Source organism: Lolium rigidum, chromosome 4 (genome assembly GCF_022539505.1).
Source record: "Lolium rigidum isolate FL_2022 chromosome 4, APGP_CSIRO_Lrig_0.1, whole genome shotgun sequence".
Taxonomy (NCBI): domain Eukaryota; kingdom Viridiplantae; phylum Streptophyta; class Magnoliopsida; order Poales; family Poaceae; genus Lolium; species Lolium rigidum.
The window spans coordinates 274,838,430-274,861,325 of record NC_061511.1 but is presented as its reverse complement, the minus strand read 5'-3'; the positions used below and the strand labels follow the sequence as shown (position 1 = coordinate 274,861,325).

Genomic DNA, 22,896 nt, shown 5'->3' with positions numbered 1-22,896 from the left:
ACCGGTGCGACGACGAGTCTACCAGGAGTCGCACTCATATAGGCGCGTAGCCAGACAAGAGCAAATGTATTATTTTCAAAACGTCGTAGAGTAGAGAATTTTCGTTTTTCCAGACAAGGAAAAAGAACAAGAAGAAAAATTGGGACTTTGCATTAGCACGTATATTTGGGTGGAAGGTAGGAGAGACACATGGCACTCATGTCACAAATGCATTCGGCGTGGCGCTACATATTCCTTTTATCCGGAAGATCATGATACTATATGTAGAAATAGGGATTTTCATCTGGGCATCTTCAACTCTATTATAGTGAACAAATTATCATTCATAGACAACATTTCGAGAAACCGACCCGCCGGGTTCTTGGCTTCCAGGAACACTAGCGAATTTGATGGTGTGTGCGAAGGCACCGCAAGGCTTCAGCCAATGCAGTCGACGATGCCGTTTTTGGACACCTTTTACCTTCTTGAAAGCGTAGCCATCTCACTCATCCTGTTGTTGGTTGCCTGCCCCTAGGCATTGTCTGCTGCACTACTGACTTGCGATTTCTCCGAGTTACTCCTTAGAACCCCTAACCAGTGATGCCTTGTGTCAAGCTGCGACCGGCTTCATATAAACGGTGCTCTTCCGCTTTTGCGTGGCCGCTCTCGAGCCTAGGGTGGCTACCGGAGTTGGTGCCATCGCAAGGGGGACACCGATGTTCTTCACCAACTGGTGGCGGTCCTAATGGCAGGTGCAAAAACAAAGGCTTTCCCTGAAGGTGGGTGGTGAAGCTCCCGCGAAAGCATTGCACGGTCCCGTCCTGACAACGGCGATGCTTGCGAGCGACGCTTCCCTTCCTGGAGGCGTTGTTGTGAAGCTTCCCCCATTTGAACTCTGGAGGTTCGTTTGCTCACTAGCGTAGTTAGGTAGTTCCTCGGTGGTTGGTGGTCTTCCGTGAGCCATTCCAGTCTGGTGCATTGGCGTGGAGTGGCGTCTTGGTGCTGGACAGGCCAGTGAAGTCGCCGGTGTTTAGCTGTAGTCTCGGACGCCATGTTGGAACTTGAAGTTCGTTCTACATGTTCTCCTCTTTTTTAGGCTTTAGCTCTGCACCGAGTGCTTGTATCTTTAGCTGGTATCCCCAACCTTTTTTCTTTCTGTTGTTGTAATCGATGTACTCCTGGCTGGTTGATGGCTTTGTTAATTCAAATTCGGGCTCATCGTGGACTTCTGTTAAAAAAAATGATAGTGTCATTTTGTTATGTTATAGTAGGTAATCCAATAAAACCGAGACAAGAACAACCCATGTTTACTTCTCTCGTATTTCTACATCTATGTTGTTCCGGGATGAAAGGGGATTGTACTCTTCCCCAAACATATAATAGTATGACGCAGAGCTTTTAATCTAAGCGAAAATACGGGGATTTGTGGATATATCCCGTTCAAACCTAGATAATCTCCTCTGATCCGATGATCCCTCCAAATACACTAGAATTAAACAAGCTCCAAGTATATATGTTTCCTCTTTAGGCCTTGTTTGGTACAATGGTATTTGTAGAGATTATAACACCAAACTCCAAAACCCTACTTATTCTTAGAAACATGTTTTGTTCTAGTGTATTGAACTAATTTAATCCTTGTTAATCCCCACTTTCCGCAAATATTATTGTATTTACTCCAATCACCGGTACAGTACCTCTATATAGTGGATTGGGGATTAAGGTTTATGGGATTACGTGAATCTACCCAATTCCTTTGAAGATTATCCCCCATTAATCCTCATATAAACGCTAGTACGAAACAACACTTTATGTAGTTTCAAGGTTGCATGAATCACTCAGATACTAAATATTTATGTAAATAGTAAATCGCATACCACTAAGAGCATGCATTTACACATATTACTAGCAACAATACAAGTGTAGATGCATGGTAGCTAGAGGAGAGGTGGGGAGGGCAACTCACCAAATATGGAACGAGAACATATGGTTGGGCCAGATTGGTTTTTTTTTTGGTTTTTTAGGAAATAGTAGGAATTTTATTCAACTGGCACTATCAAAGATACATAAGGAGGTTCAGTGAACCATACATGGCACCCAAATGGCTGCATAATCAAGTTCCTAGCAACTAGATGGGTGTCGCCATTATTATCCCTAATTTCATACTTAAATTTTACTTCTAAAAACTCTTATAACATCTTGTTAATCTCAAAAAGAATGGATTTATAACTACATAGGCTCTATGTCTTCATCATCTTAATTGCCTCCAACAATCAGTTGACACATCCAATCTTGATAAGCCAAGTTCTTTTGAGCCAAAGCAACACGTAGATCTAAGCTGGCGGTGGTACTAAATGGCGAGAATCAATAGATACAGGATGCAAGAAAAGGAGGTTGGCGGCTAAGGGGAGCTCGAACGGAGACAACTCGGGTGGCCCACTCGGTAGGGAGGGAGATGCAGGTGGAAGGTGTGGACACGTTTGGGGAGGATAAACCAGAGATGAGTTCTCCAGATAAGTCACCCAGAGAGACCAAAATAATAAAATTAATCAATGGGGTGGTATCGGATCCAACAACCTCACAGCCACAACTACAGAGAAATGCACCAAAACAGACAACAATGGAAGCAAACAGATAAAAAACACACATGTGACCACATTAACTAAGAGCTTCGTTATGGAGCACCGAAACGACACACAGAAGAAATGCTAGCGAAAATCAAACCACAAAGTAGCATATGTGTCAGCTCCAGGTAAGGCAAAAAAAAAAGTCTAACCCCCCCCCCTGTAACATCTCTGTTTTAGCTAATCCTAAATAGGAGTTGTAATGTGCATCATGAGCATGGCATGCATCATTTTATTTAACTCTCGAGAACAAACATTGCGGAAAATTTGAAACACATTAAAAAATTTGTATTTTCTTTGTTATTTTAAATGTCCTCAAAAGGTTTCAAATATAGTTTGTCGAGTCGAAGAGACAAAATCTGCATATATCACCACACACATGAGTTACTAGAGCTAAATATCTTGCAGTCTTTGGTTGATAGATATGAGCTACAGTACCATATATGTAAAATATCTACAGGATGAGAACCACACTTGACCTGAGAGAGACGTGGGCAACCAGTTCTTTTATTCCTCACACAACAGACCATCTCTCATCGTGATCCCCAAATCCCATCACACATGGACCTACCGAAACAGCAAAGGTTCCAAGAACCAGAACTCCTGAGCCATGGCGACCACCTAAGAGAGTTGTGTCTGGAAGAGGAACATCAGGACAGGTCGCTGGGATAGAAGAGGAGAAGAACAAGGAGGGCATCGGGGGAGACAAGGAAACAGAGAAGAAGAAGAGACCCGGACCCTCTTTGATCCGTTTTACGCATCTTTGAGTAAAGGTACGGCTCGTATGTGAGGTCTCCAATATTTAGTTGTCTTGTCTAAGATCCACTCATTGAGTTCCCTGTGAGATGAGTTGATTTCTGGAACTGAAAAGAGTAATTAAACTGGGAAGAAAGCACCTTCAGATTTTCTAGTTCATGTTAGGGCTTGTTCTTGGGAACATCCTTGGAGCGTCCTTTATTCTCAGATTTAGTTACCTTTAGTTGTTCTCTCAAGTTTGTGTATACCAGAAGTAGCTAAGTAGATCAAAGGAACAAGTTTCTTTAAACTTTCAGCAAGAGGGAGATAGCTACAGCAAGCAGTTTCAGTTTAAGAAAGGAGAGCAAAGGGCATCGATTCTTGCAATCTAATAACCTGTTAAGTAAATGAGTCCTTCTAAACTTGAGTGGTGTGCTAAGGTGAACCTTGTACATGCACGTTCTGAATCAGTGTTACTTTGAATCTTTTCTTCTAGCAGAGTACCAACCTAACTTTGTGAATGCCCCGTTCCTGGTATGTCCATCTCCACTGAAATTTCCTTTCTTGTTGTGCCAATGTCTTTGCCAAACTGAGACATCTCAATTCAAATTCAGCAAACAGCAGTTGTACTTCGGTGGCTAGGAGAAAACTACAGCCCAAGAAACCATCAGCTTAGTCTGATGGTTAAACTTAAACTAGTTTCTGTATCCATGTTTAATCCCTGTATATACACAGTCTCTCTACTGGGGATCACTGAATGCATCCATTGCTGGGCCGTTCATCTCTAGTGAAATCCCGTTCTGAGAAAATACATGCCAAACTGAACCATACTATCTCCTAGTATTTCACGAAGCCATCAGTTCAGAGTACTGGTTGTATTCAGCATCTATACCCAGGTTCCTTAATACAAGATGCAGAGCTCAGGAAACTATCAAGTTTGGTTTGGTGTTTGAACTAGTTTCTCTACCCATGTTTTCAGTTTAAAATCTGAAGTTTCTAACATCTAAACTGTGAGAACATTTGAAAGAGTTCAAAAGACTAATTTCGTATTCTGCAGTTTTTCGTTTTCAAAAGATATCTGCACTTGTAAAATCCATAACTAATTCATATAAAATTGGAAAAATGCAAATAAGATATCAAATTGTTCATAAAAATGTCCTCTATCTGTTTGTTTTGAAATCATGCATCATTAAACAACTTAAACTACTGTTTCTAATAGAAGAACAAAACAACTCTTTTATGTAATCATGGAGTTAATTCAAATGCTCTCTCTACAGTATTTGAACTCCATTTAAATTGTTGTCCATGTTTAGGGATTACAACTCAGTACCTAATTAACATGTCATATCATCATACTTGTATGCGCATTGCATCAATGCCATGTGTTGATTGTTCTTTTACCTTTCCGGTATTTGCTTCTTCGCGATCGATAGAGCACGTGCCGAGACGATGATGGTCGACAACGACACAAGTCAATACTTGTCCATCGACGAACAAGTCAAGTACAAGATCCGAAGAACCATATTCTTTGTCAGGGACAAAGGCAAGCCCTAGCCTGGTTCATATATGATTTCGAAATGCTTTTACTTCTGGTTCATACATATTGCACACGATTCAACTGTCTTTTATCGATAGGTAGAGTTATCCTATCTATTGCATGTTCCACCCTTGTAGCCTCAAATACCTGATCCACTGCTCCTAGCATAACTAGGTTTGGCATGTGTGCATCGCTAGAGCCTTTATCTCTTTATGCTTAGCCATGCTTAGTTTGTTACGTTGCTACTCCGGTCTTCGGACTGGAGCCATACAATGAAATGAAACTAGCATGACAGGTTGACGTGGTAAGTGTAGAGATGTTGTTAAACATGATTAAAGGCTCAGACGAGAGGCCACATTGGGACGTGGTGGGTTGTTTCGTTTCTGCCGACCCTAGGAACCGAGTTCTCGCCTCTTGAACCAAGACTGAGCGTACAACCACGCGAGGCCCTATTATGGTACCCTCTCGACTCACTAACTTGCCTAGTAGATTCCATGAGTCACATAGTTTGCGCGTTATTTGGACATATGCATCGAAAATGTTTGTGAAAATGCATACGGAGTAGGTAAGCGTGGCCGTGGTGGCTGGGGTTATAGTCCCTGGGGAAACCCACCTCGCCTCACATCGTTAAGGACCGACTTCGGGACTTGACCCGTTACGGCGGAACAATCCTTAGCGCGTGGCTCATGGTCTCGGCGACAGCAAGGTAAAGGTCGTGGTCAACCACCCTCTGCCGGCTTTCCAAGGAAGAGAGCTAATGTCTGGCATTAAGAGTCGGTTGGTACGTGTGGGTAAAGTTGTGCACCCCTGCAGGGTTAAATCTTTCGAAAAGCCGTGTCCACGGTTACGGACGACTTGGGAACGGACGTGGAGATCATAGAGAACTTTAACCTCATCGTAAAACTTGGCAACCAATGTGTGTTTACGGTTACCTTCTCCGGGTGTTGAGGGGGTGATCCGAGGATAGTGGTTCGAGATGATGAAGTTTGGTGGATACAATATGATGATCAATAGAGCTAGAGATATCGCTCTCTTATCCCCTTTCAAAGGTTCTGAGTAGTCGAACTTCTCCTCCCTCTTGTTTATTAAAGGAAAACTAGCTTTACGCAAAAGAAGCTCCACAGAAAGCCCGCATACCCGCTTTGCTAAAAGGTTGTACTAAGTCTTGCTCGAGTCCTCGTATTCAGCCTTGCATGCTTTTGTTTCGGACGAAGTTGCTCCAACGAGATGGTGGTTTCTAGTCGACATCGACGAGTAGCTTGGGGTTCCCGGTGGCGGCTCGAAATCTATGGGCTGGGACGTCGCCGTTATGCTCCTGGCCTCTTAGGCCTTTTGCTATCTTGCTGTTTAGAATAGCATAACTTCGCTTCCGTTGATTGATGTATGTCGGGTCAGTGACCTATGCTTGTAATGCTTTGGTTCTTCGCTCAGTTATGAGCTTGTATTACTTCTTGAGTCGTAGAGTCACTGTTGTGTTACCGATTCTCTCATCGTAGTCTCTCGAGCTCAAGGTTAGGCTTATGTCGGACGAAGATCCGGTATTTGTCTAACCCCGATCCCGGGGGTGCCACGAGGTTTTGGTATCGGAGCGGGACTGCTCGTAGGAAGCCCTTTCTACTGGTCGATGTTGAGTCTAGTGTTTGTGAAAACTATTTGAACGCTAAAAGTATTTGCGAAAATCTGATTAGGATTCTTTTTACTCCTTATCTGGTATCGCTCTAATTCTAAGGTGCCTTACCTTGTGTTGATTTGAAAGTTTTTCTATCTCTTCTAGTATTTCAAACTTAGGTGCCTCATGGGCAGGTCGTTTCACCAGTTGACCTATTTTTAAGTTTGCACGACTCTAGAGAATCTGTGTGCGTGTGTTTCGAGTTTTCTTTCTTTCTCTTGCTTTCGGAGAGAGCTAGTTATCGTTCCATCATAAGTAGAGTCGTGTGTGTTCTGTGCTTCCTCTTTGTTTTGTTTTGTTTCAACCGAGAGATTCCTTTCCATCATGATCTCTCTATTTTGTGGGTTCCGCATCATTCTATTCTCGGCTTCGAGGTTTCCTTTCGCCTTGAACGCCTCCTTTCTATTTGCGTGGTACTTTGGAAGCTATGCATGTCTTCTAGAAGCTACATAATGATCACTACCTCAGCTGTGTCATTTGTGTCACTCATCTAGTGGTTACTCCTTTCTCTGGGTTTTAACCCTTGGACTTGAACCGAAGGTCCCCGATTGTCTTTGGATTCTAATGAATCTTAGTACATGAAGCGAGCCTTTAACCCAAGATCCATGCCATTGAACACTGGTGTTAATGTTCAAACATTACATCGGGATGGCTAAATTCAAATCAAGCTATCCTTCAAGCTTGGGATTATTGTCGTGTTGAATTGCGGCAATAAATATCTTTCCCTTCCACTAGCTATCGCAGAGGTTCTTTCATCGAACCAAATGGATCACGACAAGAGTGCTCTTTCAGAGTTTCATATCTATGTCTGTGACTCTGTCACACCTCCTTTTTGAGCATGAGTTTCACGAAAGTGTTATCTTGTGCATCTACATCTTAGGAATTCTGATCCTGATCGTGTTCTCCCTCTTTAGTTGCTTTCCAACCTTTCCTGCTAGTTAGCAGCCAACTAGTAAATGTGCATTGTTGTCTCCGGTGCATATTACTCTTGTGGTTCGTCAGGACATTCCACTTTGGTATGTCAGGAGAAACGAACTCCAGTACCTCGTCCATTTCTAAGACTTGGTCAAAGTATTGTAATCCGTAGATTAAGAGGCATCGTTAGCTTCTGTTCTGTTCTACCTTCGAGTATCACCCTCTTCTATATCATGAGGTCGTGCTTTGTATCATGGCCTTATTGATGAAGTGATTCTCTGCGCATCTTATAGTCACCCTTCCTTCGAGCTTTTAATGCTTGGGAATGTTGGGGTGTCTATATTGATGTGGCATTTTAAGATTCTTAGCAATTGTTATTGCTTTGAAATCCAAGGACGTTTGCGTCAATCTTAGCATGATTGGTTCTCCAATTATTAAGCGAAGTATGATTGTCTTTGTCAAGTCCATTTGTTTGGGCGCACATATTCTATCAAAGAGTTCGGTTAATGCCAAAGCTCTCGAGACAATATCGTATTGCTTTGTAAAGCAAGATTCCCTCTTGAATTCAGTGGTATACCGGTGGTTAATGATATTCTGGATGTCTTTCTAGAAGTATCGCCATGTTGCCACATGACCGTGTTATCGATTTCATGAGTAAGTTAGTTCTGTGAACTACTCCTTTCTCCAAGAACCGTGTTGGATAACCCTGGACTAGTTGGTTGAGCTTAATCAACAACTTGGAGAGTTGAAAGACAAAAGTTCTACTCGACTTTGTTCCTTCTTAAAAGGATATCTAGTTTTATTCGTGGCTCAAGTCCGATAGTATCTTCCCCATGGATATGCTATCTTCCCCATATTTGATTTGAGTTTGGGCAATCATCAAATCAAACTCAGTTCCAAGGACTATCTTGCTGATGTTTATACTCATGGTGTTTAGCCTGAGTACATTTTCGTGTCCTTTGGTCTGACCAATACTTTTGCCTTGTTCATGCAACATATGAGCCCCTCTTCTTGGAGTATCTTGATAAGTTTGTTGTTGAGCCCATCGATGACATTCTTATTTTCTCCATGTCTATAGAGGTTCATATTGAACAATTGGCACTAATATTGGAAACTTTTGAGAACCATCTTTGTGTCATCAAGAAGAATGTGTTCTGGATGTTGGAAGTGACCTTCTCTGGATCACGTACATTTGCTGAAAGATGCGCTGTGGATCCGAGTCGAGTTCCCTTTGTTTTCCTCGGGAATCATCGCAAGTCGGTCAGGCATGTGTGAAGTATTCTTGAGATGGAAGGTTGTTACCTCCATTCCTTGAAACGTTCCTCTATGCTAAGCCACTGACTGGTTTGTTCAAGAAAGAGAAGAAGCTCGAGAACTTCAAAACCTTCTTTGATGTCCCCATAAGGACTCAATTGGGTTACATTACAAGCTCATGTGCATGCAATTGCCTTTGGCAGTCGCAACCATATGGATTACACAATCTAGTTCAATCTTTTGGAGCTTGACATTGTAGTCTATAACTTGAGAGTCTAGCAACTTTACCATTGTGGTAACTATTGCAAATTTTCATTCGGACACTAAGTCTGAAATATCTTTACACCTAACCTAAGCTGAATCTCAAGCGGCAATAATGGTTAGTGTTTCTCAAGGATTTTTGACATAGGTCTCTTTGTAAATCCGGCAAGATTGATGTCGTGGTTAACACAATTAGTCGGAAGGCCTACTGCCATAATCTCTTGCATTATCAAGAATAACCACTCTCCGTAAGGGTCTTATGTGACTTATTCTAGGAGTTTCCCTTATGATGCTTTTCAAATCCTGAAGTCTTGACCGTCGCTTGATGACCTATTGAAGGCTAGTCAATAGCCTGATATTGGTGTCTAGAACATCAAGGAGAACATTATAAGTAGAGTTGTTAAATGTCTCTCGGTCAATCCCTCGAAACTCTTTCTTTTGTGACAACAACTCCGATAGGAGAAATTTGATGATCCTTGGCACTTCAGTAGCCAATGCTCTTCCCCTTTCTTTGGTTTGTACCTGAAGTTCTAATCAATTCACACGTTGCGGGAATTCATCAGTCATCTAGGCCCCAGCCTTTTGAGTAGACAACAATCATTTCATGTGCCCATACCAAAAGAGTAATTATGATTCTTAAATCCGAAGTTGCTCTGGTTGGTAATCTTTTGTTTTTCTACGAGTCACCCTTTCTAAGAGTGCCTCCTTATGGTATCGCTACCTTGTCCTTCATAACCTTGTCAAGCGTGGAGAACTTGCCTCCCAAAAATTTGTTACTTCTTCCGTACCCTCCGTTACCTTGATGTGTTTCATGTTTGTTAGCTCAAGATTTGTTTTTAAACACTCCTACCATGAGTTGACCATGAGATACTCGATCTTTGCGAAGATCCACCGTCCAGTGTCATTCCCACTTCTCTTTAGAGTGACGAAAGCAAAATGAAGAGCTCTTCATGATGTCATGGATCAACTTCTTCAAAAACGAAATAGGATCATCGTGGTATCGACAAGATCGAAAAAGACCGGTGTAACCCTTGTTCCCTTATCTCTTCCTACCTTGGAATCTCGGGACGAGATTCTTTTAAGGGGGGTAGATCTGTAACATCTCTGTTTTAGCTAATCCTAAATAGGAGTTGTAATGTGCATCATGAGCATGGCATGCATCATTTTATTTAACTCTCGAGAACAAACATTGCGGAAAATTTGAAACACATTAAAAAATTTGTATTTTCTTTGTTATTTTAAATGTCCTCAAAAGGTTTCAAATATAGTTTGTCGAGTCGAAGAGACAAAATCTGCATATATCACCACACACATGAGTTACTAGAGCTAAATATCTTGCAGTCTTTGGTTGATAGATATGAGCTACAGTACCATATATGTAAAATATCTACAGGATGAGAACCACACTTGACCTGAGAGAGACGTGGGCAACCAGTTCTTTTATTCCTCACACAATGGACCATCTCTCATCGTGATCCCCAAATCCCATCACACATGGACCTACCGAAACGAAGAAAGGTTCCAAGAACCGGAACTCCTGAGCCATGGCGACCACCTAAGAGAGTTGTGTCTGGAAGAGGAACATCAGGACAGGTCGCTGGGATAGAAGAGGAGAAGAACAAGGAGGGCATCGGGGGAGACAAGGAAACAGAGAAGAAGAAGAGACCCAGCCCCTCTTTGATCCGTTTTCTGCATCTTTGAGTAAAGGTACAGCTCGTATGTGAGGTCTCCAATATTTAGTTGTCTTGTCTAAGATCCACTCATTGAGTTCCCTGTGAGATGAGTTGATTTCTGGAACTGAAAAGAGTAATTAAACTGGGAAGAAAGCACCTTCAGATTTTCTAGTTCATGTTAGGGCTTGTTCTTGGGAACATCCTTGGAGCGTCCTTTATTCTCAGATTTAGTTACCTTTAGTTGTTCTCTCAAGTTTGTGTATACCAGAAGTAGCTAAGTAGATCAAAGGAACAAGTTTCTTTAAACTTTCAGCAAGAGGGAGATAGCTACAGCAAGCAGTTTCAGTTTAAGAAAGGAGAGCAAAGGGCATCGATTCTTGCAATCTAATGACCTGTTAAGTAAATGAGTCCTTCTAAACTTGAGTGGTGTGCTAAGGTGAACCTTGTACATGCACGTTCTGAATCAGTGTTACTTTGAATCTTTTCTTCTAGCAGAGTACCAACCTAACTTTGTGAATGCCCCGTTCCTGGTATGTCCATCTCCACTGAAATTTCCTTTCTTGTTGTGCCAATGTCTTTGCCAAACTGAGACATCTCAATTCAAATTCAGCAAACAGCAGTTGTACTTCGGTGGCTAGGAGAAAACTACAGCCCAAGAAACCATCAGCTTAGTCTGATGGTTAAACTTAAACTAGTTTCTCGTATCCATGTTTAATCCCCGTATATACACGAGCCTCTCTACTCGGGGATCATCGAATGCATCCATTGCTCGGGCCGTTCATCTCTAGTGAAATCCCGTTCTGAGAAAATACATGCCAAACTGAACCATACTATCTCCTAGTATTTCACGAAGCCATCAGTTCAGAGTACTGGTTGTATTCAGCATCTATACCCGTGTTCCTTAATACAAGATGCGAGCTCAGAAACTATCAAGTTTGGTTTGGTGTTTGAACTAGTTTCTCTACCCATGTTTTCAGTTTAAAATCTGAAGTTTCTAACATCTAAACTCGTGAGAACATTTGAAAGAGTTCAAAAGACTAATTTCGTATTCTGCAGTTTTTCGTTTTCAAAAGATATCTGCACTTGTAAAATCCATAACTAATTCATATAAAATTGGAAAAATGCAAATAAGATATCAAATTGTTCATAAAAATGTCCTCTATCTGTTTGTTTTGAAATCATGCATCATTAAACAACTTAAACTACTGTTTCTAATAGAAGAACAAAACAACTCTTTTATGTAATCATGGAGTTAATTCAAATGCTCTCTCTACAGTATTTGAACTCCATTTAAATTGTTGTCCATGTTTAGGGATTACAACTCAGTACCTAATTAACATGTCATATCATCATACTTGTATGCGCATTGCATCAATGCCATGTGTTGATTGTTCTTTTACCTTTCCAGTATTTGCTTCTTCGCGATCGATAGAGCACGTGCCGAGACGATGATGGTCGACAACGACACAAGTCAATACTTGTCCATCGACGAACAAGTCAAGTACAAGATCCGAAGAACCATATTCTTTGTCAGGGACAAAGGCAAGCCCTAGCCTGGTTCATATATGATTTCGAAATGCTTTTACTTCTGGTTCATACATATTGCACACGATTCAACTGTCTTTTATCGATAGGTAGAGTTATCCTATCTATTGCATGTTCCACCCTTGTAGCCTCAAATACCTGATCCACTGCTCCTAGCATGACTAGGTTTGGCATGTGTGCGTCGCGAGAGCCTTTATCTCTTTATGCTTAGCCATGCTTAGTTTGTTACGTTGCTACTCCAGGTCTTCGGACTGGAGCCATACAATGAAATGAAACTAGCATGACAGGTTGACGTGGTAAGTGTAGAGATGTTGTTAAACATGATTAAAGGCTCAGACGAGAGGCCACATTGGGACGTGGTGGGTTGTTTCGTTTCTGCCGACCCTAGGAACCGAGTTCTCGCCTCTTGAACCAAGACTGAGCGTACAACCACGCGAGGCCCTATTATGGTACCCTCTCGACTCACTAACTTGCCTAGTAGATTCCATGAGTCACATAGTTTGCGCGTTATTTGGACATATGCATCGAAAATGTTTGTGAAAATGCATACAGGTAGGTAAGCGTGGCCGTGGTGGCTGGGGTTATAGTCCCTGGGGAAACCCACCTCGCCTCACATCGTTAAGGACCGACTTCGGGACTTGACCCGTTACGGCGGAACAATCCTTAGCGCGTGGCTCATGGTCTCGGCGACGACGAAGGTAAAGGTCGTGGTCAACCACCCTCTCGCCGGCTTTCCAAGGAAGAGAGCTAATGTCCGGCATTAAGAGTCGGTTGGTACGTGTGGGTAAAGTTGTGCACCCCTCGCAGGGTTAAATCTTTTCGAAAAGCCGTGTCCACGGTTACGGACGACTTGGGAACGGACGTGGAGATCATAGAGAACTTTAACCTCATCGTAAAACTTGGCAACCAATGTGTGTTTACGGTTACCTTCTCCGGGTGTTGAGGGGTGATCCGAGGATAGTGGTTCGAGATGATGAAGTTTGGTGGATACAATATGATGATCAATAGAGCTAGAGATATCGCTCTCTTATCCCCTTTCAAAGGTTCTGAGTAGTCGAACTTCTCCTCCCTCTTGTTTATTAAAGGAAAACTAGCTTTACGCAAAAGAAGCTCCACGAAAAGCCCGCATACCCGCTTTGCTAAAAGGTTGTACTAAGTCTTGCCGAGTCCTCGTATTCAGCCTTGCATGCTTTTGTTTTGCGACGAAGTTGCTCCAACAGATGGTGGTTTCTAGTCGACATCGACGAGTAGCTTGGGGTTCCCGGTGGCAGCCTCGAAATCTATGGGCCGGGACGTCGCCGTTATGCTCCTCGGCCTCTTAGGCCTTTTGCTATCTTGTCGTTTAGAATAGCATAACTTCGCTTCCGTTGATTGATGTATGTCGGGTCAGTGACCTATGCTTGTAATGCTTTGGTTCTTCGCTCAGTTATGAGCTTGTATTACTTCTTGAGTCGTAGAGTCACTGTTGTGTTACCGATTCTCTCACTGTAGTCTCTCGAGCTCAAGGTTAGGCTTATGTCGGACGAAGATCTGGTATTTGTCTAACCCTGATCCCGGGGTGCCACACCCCCCCGAAGCTTCCTCCCTTCGAACTCTGGAGGTGCGTCTGCTCACTAGCGCAGTTAGGTAGTTCCTCCGTGGTTGGTGGTCTTCTGTGAGCCATTCCAGTCTGGTGCATTGGCGTGGAGTGGCGTCTTGGTGCTAGATGGAGCCAGTGAAGTCGTCGGTGTTTAGCTGTAGTCTCGGGCGCCATGTTGGAACTTGTAGTTCGTTCTACATGTTCTCCTCTTTTTTTGGCTTTAGCTCTGCACCGAGTGCTTGTATCTTTAGCTAGTATCCCCAACCTTTTTACTTTCTATTGTTGTAATCGATGTACTCCTGGCTGGTTGATGGCTTTGTTAATTCAAAGTCGGGCTCATCGTGGACTTCTGTTAAAAAAATGATAGTGTCATTTTGTTATGTTATAGTAGGTAATCCAATAAAATCGAGACAAGAACAGCCTATGTTTACTTCTCTCGTATTTCTACATCTCTGTTGTTCGGGGATGAAAGGGGATTGTACTCTTCCCCAAACATATAATAGTATGACGCAGAGCTTTTAATCTAAGCGAAAATACGGGGATTTGTGGATATATCCTGTTCAAACCTAGATAATCCCCTCTGATCCCTCCAAATACACTAGAATTAAACAAGCTCCAAGTATATATGTTTCCTCTTTAGGCCTTGTTTGGTACAATGGTATTTGTAGAGATTATAACACCAAACTCCAAGACCCTACTTATTCTTAGAAACATGTTTTGTTCTAGTGTATTGAACTAATTTAATCCTTGTTAATCCCCACTTTTCGCAAATATTATTGTATTTACTCCAATCACCGGTACAGTACCTCTATATAGTGGATTGGAGATTAAGCTTTATGGGATTGCGTGAATCTACCCAATTCTTTGAAGATTATCCCCCATTAATCCTCATATAAACTCTAGTACGAAACAACACTTTATGTAGTTTCAAGGTTGTATGAATCACTCAGATCCTAAATATTTATGTAAATAGTAAATCGCATACCACTAAGAGCATGCATTTACACATATTACTAGCAAGCATACAAGTGTAGATGCATGGTAGCTAGAGGAGAGGTGGGGAGGGCAACTCACCAAATATGGAACGAGAACATATGGTTGGGCCAGATTGGTTTTTTTTTTGGTTTTTTAGGGAATAGTAGGAATTTTATTCAACTGGCACTATCAAAGATACATAAGGAGGTTCGATGAACCATACATGGCACCCAAATGGCTGCATAATCAAGTTCCTAGCAACTAGATGGGTGTCGCCATTATTATCCCTAATTTCATACTTAAACTTTACTTCTAAAAACTCTTATAACATCTTGTCAATCTCAAAAAGAATGGATTTATAACTACGTAGGCTCTATGTCTTCATCATCTTAATTGCCTCCAACAATCAGTTGACACATCCAATCTCGATAAGCCAAGTTCTTTTGCAAGAGCCAAAGCAACACGTAGATCTAAGCTGGCGGTGGTACTAAATGGCGAGAATCAATAGATACATGATGCAAGAAAAGGAGGTTGGCGGGTAAGGGGAGCTCGGACAGAGGCAACTCGGGTGGCCCACTCGGTAGGGAGGGAGATGCATGTGGAAGGTGTGGACACATTTGGGGAGGATAAACCAGAGATGAGTTCTCCAGATAAGTCACCCAGAGAGACCAATATAATAAAATTAATCGATGGGGTGGTATCGGATCCAACAACCTCACAGCCACAACTACAGAGAAATGCACCAAAACTGACAACAATGGAAGCAAACAGATAAAAAACACACATGTGACCACATTAACTAAGAGCTTCATTATGGAGCACCGAAACGACACACAGAAGAAATGCTAGCGAAAATCAAACCACAAAGTAGCATATGTGTCAGCTCCAGGTAAGGCAAAAAAAAAAGTCTAACCCCACCCCCCCCAAAAAAAAAGTGTGTTCACTCTTAGTATAGTACTTATGTCTACTAAAATTCAATTCGGCTCCCGGGTGCATATGCTTCCTATACCAAACAATCATATTTTGAAATGTTAAATAAATTCCAAAATTCTACATGTACATGTCCATAATATATGTGCATTCGTCAACTTTCGGGAAAAAAAATTCTTATGGTCTATGAAAAAAAGACAAAATTTATCTTGTGAAAAGAATTATTTTTAGCACTGAATTTTTCCTTCTTTACACATGCCACATGACAAGTAGATTTTTCATAAAATAAATTTGTGAGCGTGCAACTCGTGAAGATGTACGTGCAACTTTTTTTATTTCTATTACCTTGCAAAAGAAAAAAAAAACGAACGAACTGAATCGGGAATTGACGAATGGGCTGGGCTTTCTGCTTCTGCTTGGCGGGCGAGCCCAGCGGCCCGGCCTGTTCTTTGTTTTTTCCTCGAGTAAGTCCGTCCCCTGCTCAACCCTCCCGACGGTACAGTCCACCACCATCCATCATGTTCGCCTCTTTCTGCCGGCGGCGGCTCCTCCTCCACATCCGCAAGATCCCCGGCGGCGGCGGCACAAACCCCCTCCAGTCCATCCCTGGAGCCATTCATCTCACCCACAGTTCCTCCTTGACCGCCGTCTCCTCTGCACCCAACTCCGAACTCTGCCCAGCCACCGTCTCCTACCTCATCTCCTGCGGCCTCTCCCCCGCCGCCGCCGCCACCGCGGCGACCACTCAGAAGACCCGCATCCTCTCGACCGACAAGGCCGACGATGTGCGTGCCCTCCTCAGAGACTACGGCTTCACCGACGCGGACATCGTCCGGACGCTGCGCGGCGCCGCGAAGCTCCTCATCGCCGACCCCGAACGGATTCTCCGCCCCAAGCTCGCCTTCTTCGCCTCCCTCGGCTTCGAGCCCCGCAAGCTCGCCCATTCGCCGTCCCTCCTGGGACGCAGCCTCGACAAGCACCTCGTCCCCTCCATCCAGTTCCTCCGCGACACCATCGGCACCGACGACCAGCTCCGCATCGCTTTCCACCGCAAACCCCGCGCCCTCACGGTGGATCTCGACAACAACATGCGCCCCGCCGTGGAAGCCCTCCGCCGCGGCGGCCTCGCCGAGGCTGCCATTTCGAAGCTCCTCGTCATCGAGCTGGCCGTGCTCATGTTGTCACCGGATCGGATAAGCAAAATCTTCCAGGACCTCAAAGAGATCGGTGTGTGCACCGCGGACTCACGCTTCGTCTACTGCTTCGGCATGATGTGCACCGTTAAGAGAGAGACCTGGCTTCGGAAGCTCTCATTGTACACAAGCTTCGGGCTGTCGGAGGGCGAGGTGTTCAACGCCTTCAAGACCCAGCCCAGGATACTGAATTTGGCCGATGAGACCATAGAAAAGAAGGTCCGCTTCTTGCTGGACGAGCTCAAGCTTGGAATACATGATATAATGTCGCGGCCTGTGATTCTATGTTATAGCTTGGACAAGTGCATCATGCCAAGGTGCGCAGTGCTCAGCGTGTTGATGAGGGAGGGTAAGATCCAGAGAGATGTCAAGTTACTGCAGGCATTGCTGGGTAATTCCAGGGTTTTCTCCACCAAATATGTATTCAAGCATGCTGACAAGGTGCCAGATGTTGTTAAGGCATATGAGGGTAAGATCAAATTTGAAGGATTTGGATGTAACAGATGACTTGCTCAATAGGCCGGTCTTGTCAAACGGTATAACCCTAGATTACGCTTATGTTCCTACTGTCACTGATTAAATTTAAAGTCATGACCCATGATTCTAACTCTGCTTCAGAGGACAATTTTCCCCCGTAGATGGTCCATGTGTACTCAGTATCATCTACATTGCTAGTTTAGCAGCTGCTATTTTGCGTCCTGTAACCTATTAAAATCTACAAGTGTAGTAGATGATTGTGCCTTGATACTGAAGCGTAGCAGCTGCTACTGAAGTTCCTTCATTTCTTATGTTGAGTTGGTTCTTTTAAAAATTCTGCTTTTTGATCGATTGTCCCAGTATGTTCTGATTTATGCAAAGGATTGAACTCAGTATTAATTTCTATTCAACAACTCACCTGAAGTATCTTTGGACTTTTTCAGATAAATAAAACATCGCTTTATCGAAAATTGATAGCGTCCATGTCTCACCTTCTTTCTACCTGGATGTAATGCTAGTGAGTAATGTGCGCCGACAGACTTTTGTGTTTAGGTCTGTTGAAGCCATTTCTTAGTTCGAGCTTGTTGTTCTGTGGATAAATTGGTTTATTTGGGTGGGATGAACTTGCTTTGTATTTGGGTTGAAATGTACAGTAAGTAATATTAAATCTGGAAATGTCTAGTCTGCATATATGTCTCTTTTGTTCGACATTGATACATCCTCTTGAAGTTGACGGATGGTCATAGTGGGATACAAGGTGATCAATCTCTTAAGTTGCATTGCATGAGCTGCATTAGAAAACATGTTATGTGTAAAATATATTAAGTTTAGCTATTAACATCAAGAATGCCTGCAAAGATTATCAACTTCTTTGTGTGTAAGTTAATGTTGGACCTGTTGAGGGCAAGATCAAGAAAGAAACTTACACTATGGCTCCAAGCTCGGCTTCAGCCGTTCTCCTACAACAATTCCAGGCGCGCGCGCGCACACGCACACAACACACCCACACACACACACACACACACATGCGCTTAAGCTCGGACTTTTTATTCTGTGATCCAGTTTTGGGTAAGTGTGTTTAGGGGACAAATACGATTAGGAATCCCTTCTTGTGCAAAATAGTAGGTAAGCTACTACTGAAGTAGTTTGCTCAGGCCTTGGCAATATATTTGTTTTCGGTTTGCTTTATGTAACTGCTGCTTGAACTGATACTGCGTGATATATATACAATCAGTTCTTGATACTAGCGATGAATGTTACTCCATTCAGGACCATGTATATGGGTTGATGTCGCTCTATATACTTCAGATGTTGTCAACTTCAGTTGCCCTACTATAAGTGCTCTAGAGGATTGAGTTGCCGTTTGTCTTGAGGTCATGGTTCGTTTTTCTTGGTGTCAAGGTCTCCAGAGCTACATCTAAAAAAAAGGTCTTTAGAGCTATGATGAGACATAATAAAAATAAATATTAAATGAAACTGGCGTCTGAAATCTATATCTCTAAAATTAAATACTCATCGTTTTCTTGGTCAAGTTAAAACTGCAATGAAAAACTCCTGCTTTTACCATCGGCTCCTTTCCAGGGTGCTTTAGTTAGTGCTACGGACAAAGGGTTAGAAAATTAGATTATGGCTCATGTGCGGTGCTTTGGATGAATGCAGTTCGCATGGAAATGGGCCACGTAGTATCATGTAAACTGATTTTTATTAAGATGTTTGAAGTGAATTTTGGCATGCTACATTATACTACACAGTTCATAAAGATATTTTGATTTTTTACCCCAATGAGCATGTAATGAAAATTGTCACGTCCTCGAGATGGCAAATACTAGGGGTTTTAATTCACTTTTTGTTCGGTGGTGGGCATTGGGTGAAGCGAACCTGGATCACACAAAAATACAAACGCGCGCTTTTACCCAGGTTTAGGGTACAGAATACGAATCCCTATGTCATGCTTGTCTAATTATCTTCTTGATCGTGGGCGTACACAGGGAGCTGAGACTACCCCTTTCTTCTCCTCCTTTGCAACATTTTCTTCTTCTACCTCCAGCCTGTCCATCTACCAAAGTCCAACCACCTACAACATTGCTAAGGCCCTTCTTTTATACCATGGGCTTTTAGAATTGATCATGTTCCTTATGAATAGGAAAAAATGTGACCAACATCGGACGATGGTAACTAAGAAATGAGTATTTTTTTTCTTTTCGAGTATTTGTTTATCCCGATGTAACGTATGGATACTTTTGCTAGTTTTAACCAAAAGACCGGTGTGTTGGAAGAGATTAAGCAAGTATATTCAACAAGTTGGACATCATTCCAGGAAGAAGACCACAAACGGCTGGAAAAGCATCTTGCCGTCCAGCCGCGACGGATCAGTAGCTAGCTGACAATGGGAAATGCCTGGCTATTGATCCACACTTTACAGGAGATACGTACTAAAATAGCACCCAACTTGGCAGCTTGTGTGCTCTGTTCACTAACCTCTTTACACGACCTGGATTCATTAATTAACTAATTCATCAGACCATAACCATACCATATATAGTGCCGCTAGGCATTTCCATTGCTTGCAAGTTGCAACCGCCATGGAGCAAGTAAGCAACTGCCTCTATCTTCTTTTGGTTCTGGCCCTCTCTCTTCTTCTCCTCAAGCTCAAGAAGCGTGGCGGGATTGGCAACGTGAGGCTGCCGCCTGGCCCGTGGCAGCTGCCGATCATCGGCAGCCTGCACCACCTTGCCGGTAACCCGCTCATCCACCGCGCCCTTGCAGACTTAGCTCGCCGGCTGGACGCGCCCCTCATGTCCCTCAAGCTCGGTGAGATTCCTGTCGTCGTGGCGACGTCCCCTGAGGCGGCGCGCGAGTTCATGAAGACGCACGACGTCACCTTCGCGACGCGGCCGTGGAGCCCGACCGTCAGGATTATGATGGCCGACGGGCTGGGGATGGTCTTCGCGCCCTACGGCGACCTGTGGCGGAAGCTCCGCAAGATCTGCGTCGTCGAGCTGCTCAGCGCCCGCCGCGTCCAGTCGTTCCGCCACGTCCGAGAGGGCGAGGTCGCCCGCTTTGTCGCGTCGATAACAGCGGCGGCCACCGCCTCGCCCGGCGTGCCCTTGAACCTCAGCGCGCGCATCGCCGTGCTCATCGCGGACTCGTCCCTGCGTGTCATGATCGGGGACAGGTTCGAGAAGCGGGACGAGTTCATGGAGAATCTTACAGAGGGTCTAAAGCTCACCACCGGGTTCAACCTCGGCGACCTATTCCCGTCCTTGCCATTCGTCAACTCCATCACGGGCACTGCGCGGCTGACGTTAAAGAACCACCGCAAGTCCTTCGAGCTCATGGACTACGCCATCAGGCAGCATGACAAAAGGAGGGCTTCCCTCCCTGAGGCGAATGGCGCCCTGCAGGAAGAAGACGAGGACCTAGTGGACGTGCTCTTGAGGATACAGAGGGAAGGTGGCCTCGACGTGCCTCTCACCATGGGAAACATCAAGGAGGTTATCCTTGTAAGCAAACACTAAATCAAATTGTCTCCTTTTATTCTCTGGTCATTTTATCACTAAGAAAACTGCCAATCTTTTCTTATACTAGGAGCTATTTAGCGCCAGCGCCGAGACCTCGGCGACTACACTGCAATGGGCAATGTCGGAGCTTATGAGGAACCCAAGGGTGATGCATAAAGCACAATCCGAGATACGTAGCCATCTGAACGGAAAACCGAGCGTTATCGAGGATGACTTGGGGGACCTCAAATACCTGAGGCTCGTCATCAAGGAGACTCTCAGGCTCCATCTGGCAGCACCGCTACTCCTCCCACGAGAGTGTACCGAGTCGTGTAAAGTCCTCGGGTACGACATCCCAAAGGGCACAACGGTGTGGGTTAACGCATGGGCCATTTGCAGGGACCCTATGCATTGGGACAATGCTGACGAGTTCAGGCCGGAGAGGTTCGATTCTAGCACGGTAGACTTCAAGGGTACCCACTTTGAGTACATACCATTCGGAGCGGGCCGGAGGATATGCCCCGGCATGGCATTTGCTCAGTCAAACATTGAGCTTCCTCTCGCTGCAATTCTCTACCACTTCGATTGGGAGCTTGAGGATGGGATAAAGCCCGAGACCCTGGACATGACAGAAGATATGGGACTTACTGTACGACGGAAGAAAGATCTGTATTTACACGCCCTCGTCCATGTGCCACTACAAGCCATATCATAGTTTCTTCAAGAATTACAAGATGTGTTAATTTTCAAACTGTTTGTTCGAGTAGTATAGGAATTGCAATCGTACTTAGCCAGGTGATCATCACTTTTATATATACGTGTAAGAACCGCTTGTAAACTATAGTAAGGATAATTGGAAGTAAATTTACTTGGGAAAATAGTATTCAAGAACCTACTTACGAGAAATTGGATAGAGTACTCATGGATACTGATTGGGAATCAAAATTCTCTGTGATGTCCGTAAGAGCTCTATCACGTATTGTAGGTTTATCAGACCATTCTCCCATCTTGTTGGCTACTGTATTGTCTAGACCACTGTCTCCTCGTAAGTTCAAATTTGAAATCGGATGGCTACATCAGGGTGGACTCCGTGTTATCGTTAAGGATATTTGGGAAATACCTGTTGCTGGTTTGAATCCAATACAGAGGGAGAAAGGACGAGATGTCGCCTAAGAGGGGGGTGAATAGGCGTTTTAAAAACTATTACGGCTTTGGTTTGTAAGAATGCGGAATTAAACTAACGTTTATTTTACAAGCACAAAATCTAAATATGCTAGGTTCAACTAAGTGCAACAACAACACAAGCTAAGCAAGATAGGCACAAGATATATGTAGCACAAGATATAACAAGATATATGTACTTCCACCACGATAGCTATCACAAGGAATTGAATTAAACTCGGGTATAGAGATAACCAAGGCACGCGGAGACGAAGATGTATTCCCGTGTTCCCCCACACAAGCTGACGTACGTCACGCTGGAGAGTGTGGGCTACCACGAAGGTCTCTCGAATGCCACGAAGGCTCACCTTCTTCTCCAAGCAAATACCACGAAGGTCAAAGGCATTTACCTTATGGCTAGCTTTTCCTCTACTCTAGATATGGCAAGCTCCACAACCACTTCACAAGCTCCGCGAAGGAGAAGCTCGGGCCTCTTCACAATCTTCCACGAAGAGGCCACCGGAGTACCAACCGCCAAGACAACTAAGAGATAACCCGTCCAAGAGTAACAAGTTCACTGTCTCTCACTCGAAAAAGTCGTAATGGAGAGCTCAACACTTATGCAAGGATACAAAGTAAGAACACCAAAGGTGTTCAAATCCCACTAAAGCAACAAGTGCTATGGGGGAAATAGAGAGGAAGAATAATGGAGGAAATCAAAAAAATGATTCCAAGATCTATATCCCAAGAGTTCCCCTCACAAAAAGGAGAAAAGAATTGGTGAAGTTGTAGATCTAGATCTACTCTTTCAAATCCATCAAGAATATGCAAGAATCATATGACGGATGGAGAGGAAGCAAGATTTTAAGGTTCAACAATGGTGTAGGAGAGA

At 43.7% G+C, this 22,896-nt stretch overlaps 2 protein-coding genes across 2 annotated transcripts; both read left to right on the top strand.

Annotated features, from left to right (window-relative positions):
* Window positions 1-16,191: 16,191 nt before the first annotated feature.
* LOC124705382 lies at window positions 16,192-17,647 on the top strand. Its single transcript, XM_047237113.1, has one exon. The coding sequence runs from the start codon at window positions 16,192-16,194 to the stop codon at window positions 17,371-17,373; it is 1,182 nt and encodes a 393-aa protein (XP_047093069.1). The 3' UTR covers window positions 17,374-17,647.
* Window positions 17,648-19,925: 2,278 nt separating this feature from the next.
* Window positions 19,926-21,558, top strand: LOC124650649 (desmethyl-deoxy-podophyllotoxin synthase-like). The gene is made up of 2 exons (XM_047190164.1): window positions 19,926-20,846; window positions 20,932-21,558. Exons 1-2 carry the CDS (start codon window positions 19,926-19,928, stop codon window positions 21,556-21,558), a joined length of 1,548 nt encoding a protein of 515 aa, XP_047046120.1.
* The last annotated feature ends 1,338 nt before the right edge of the window (window positions 21,559-22,896 follow it).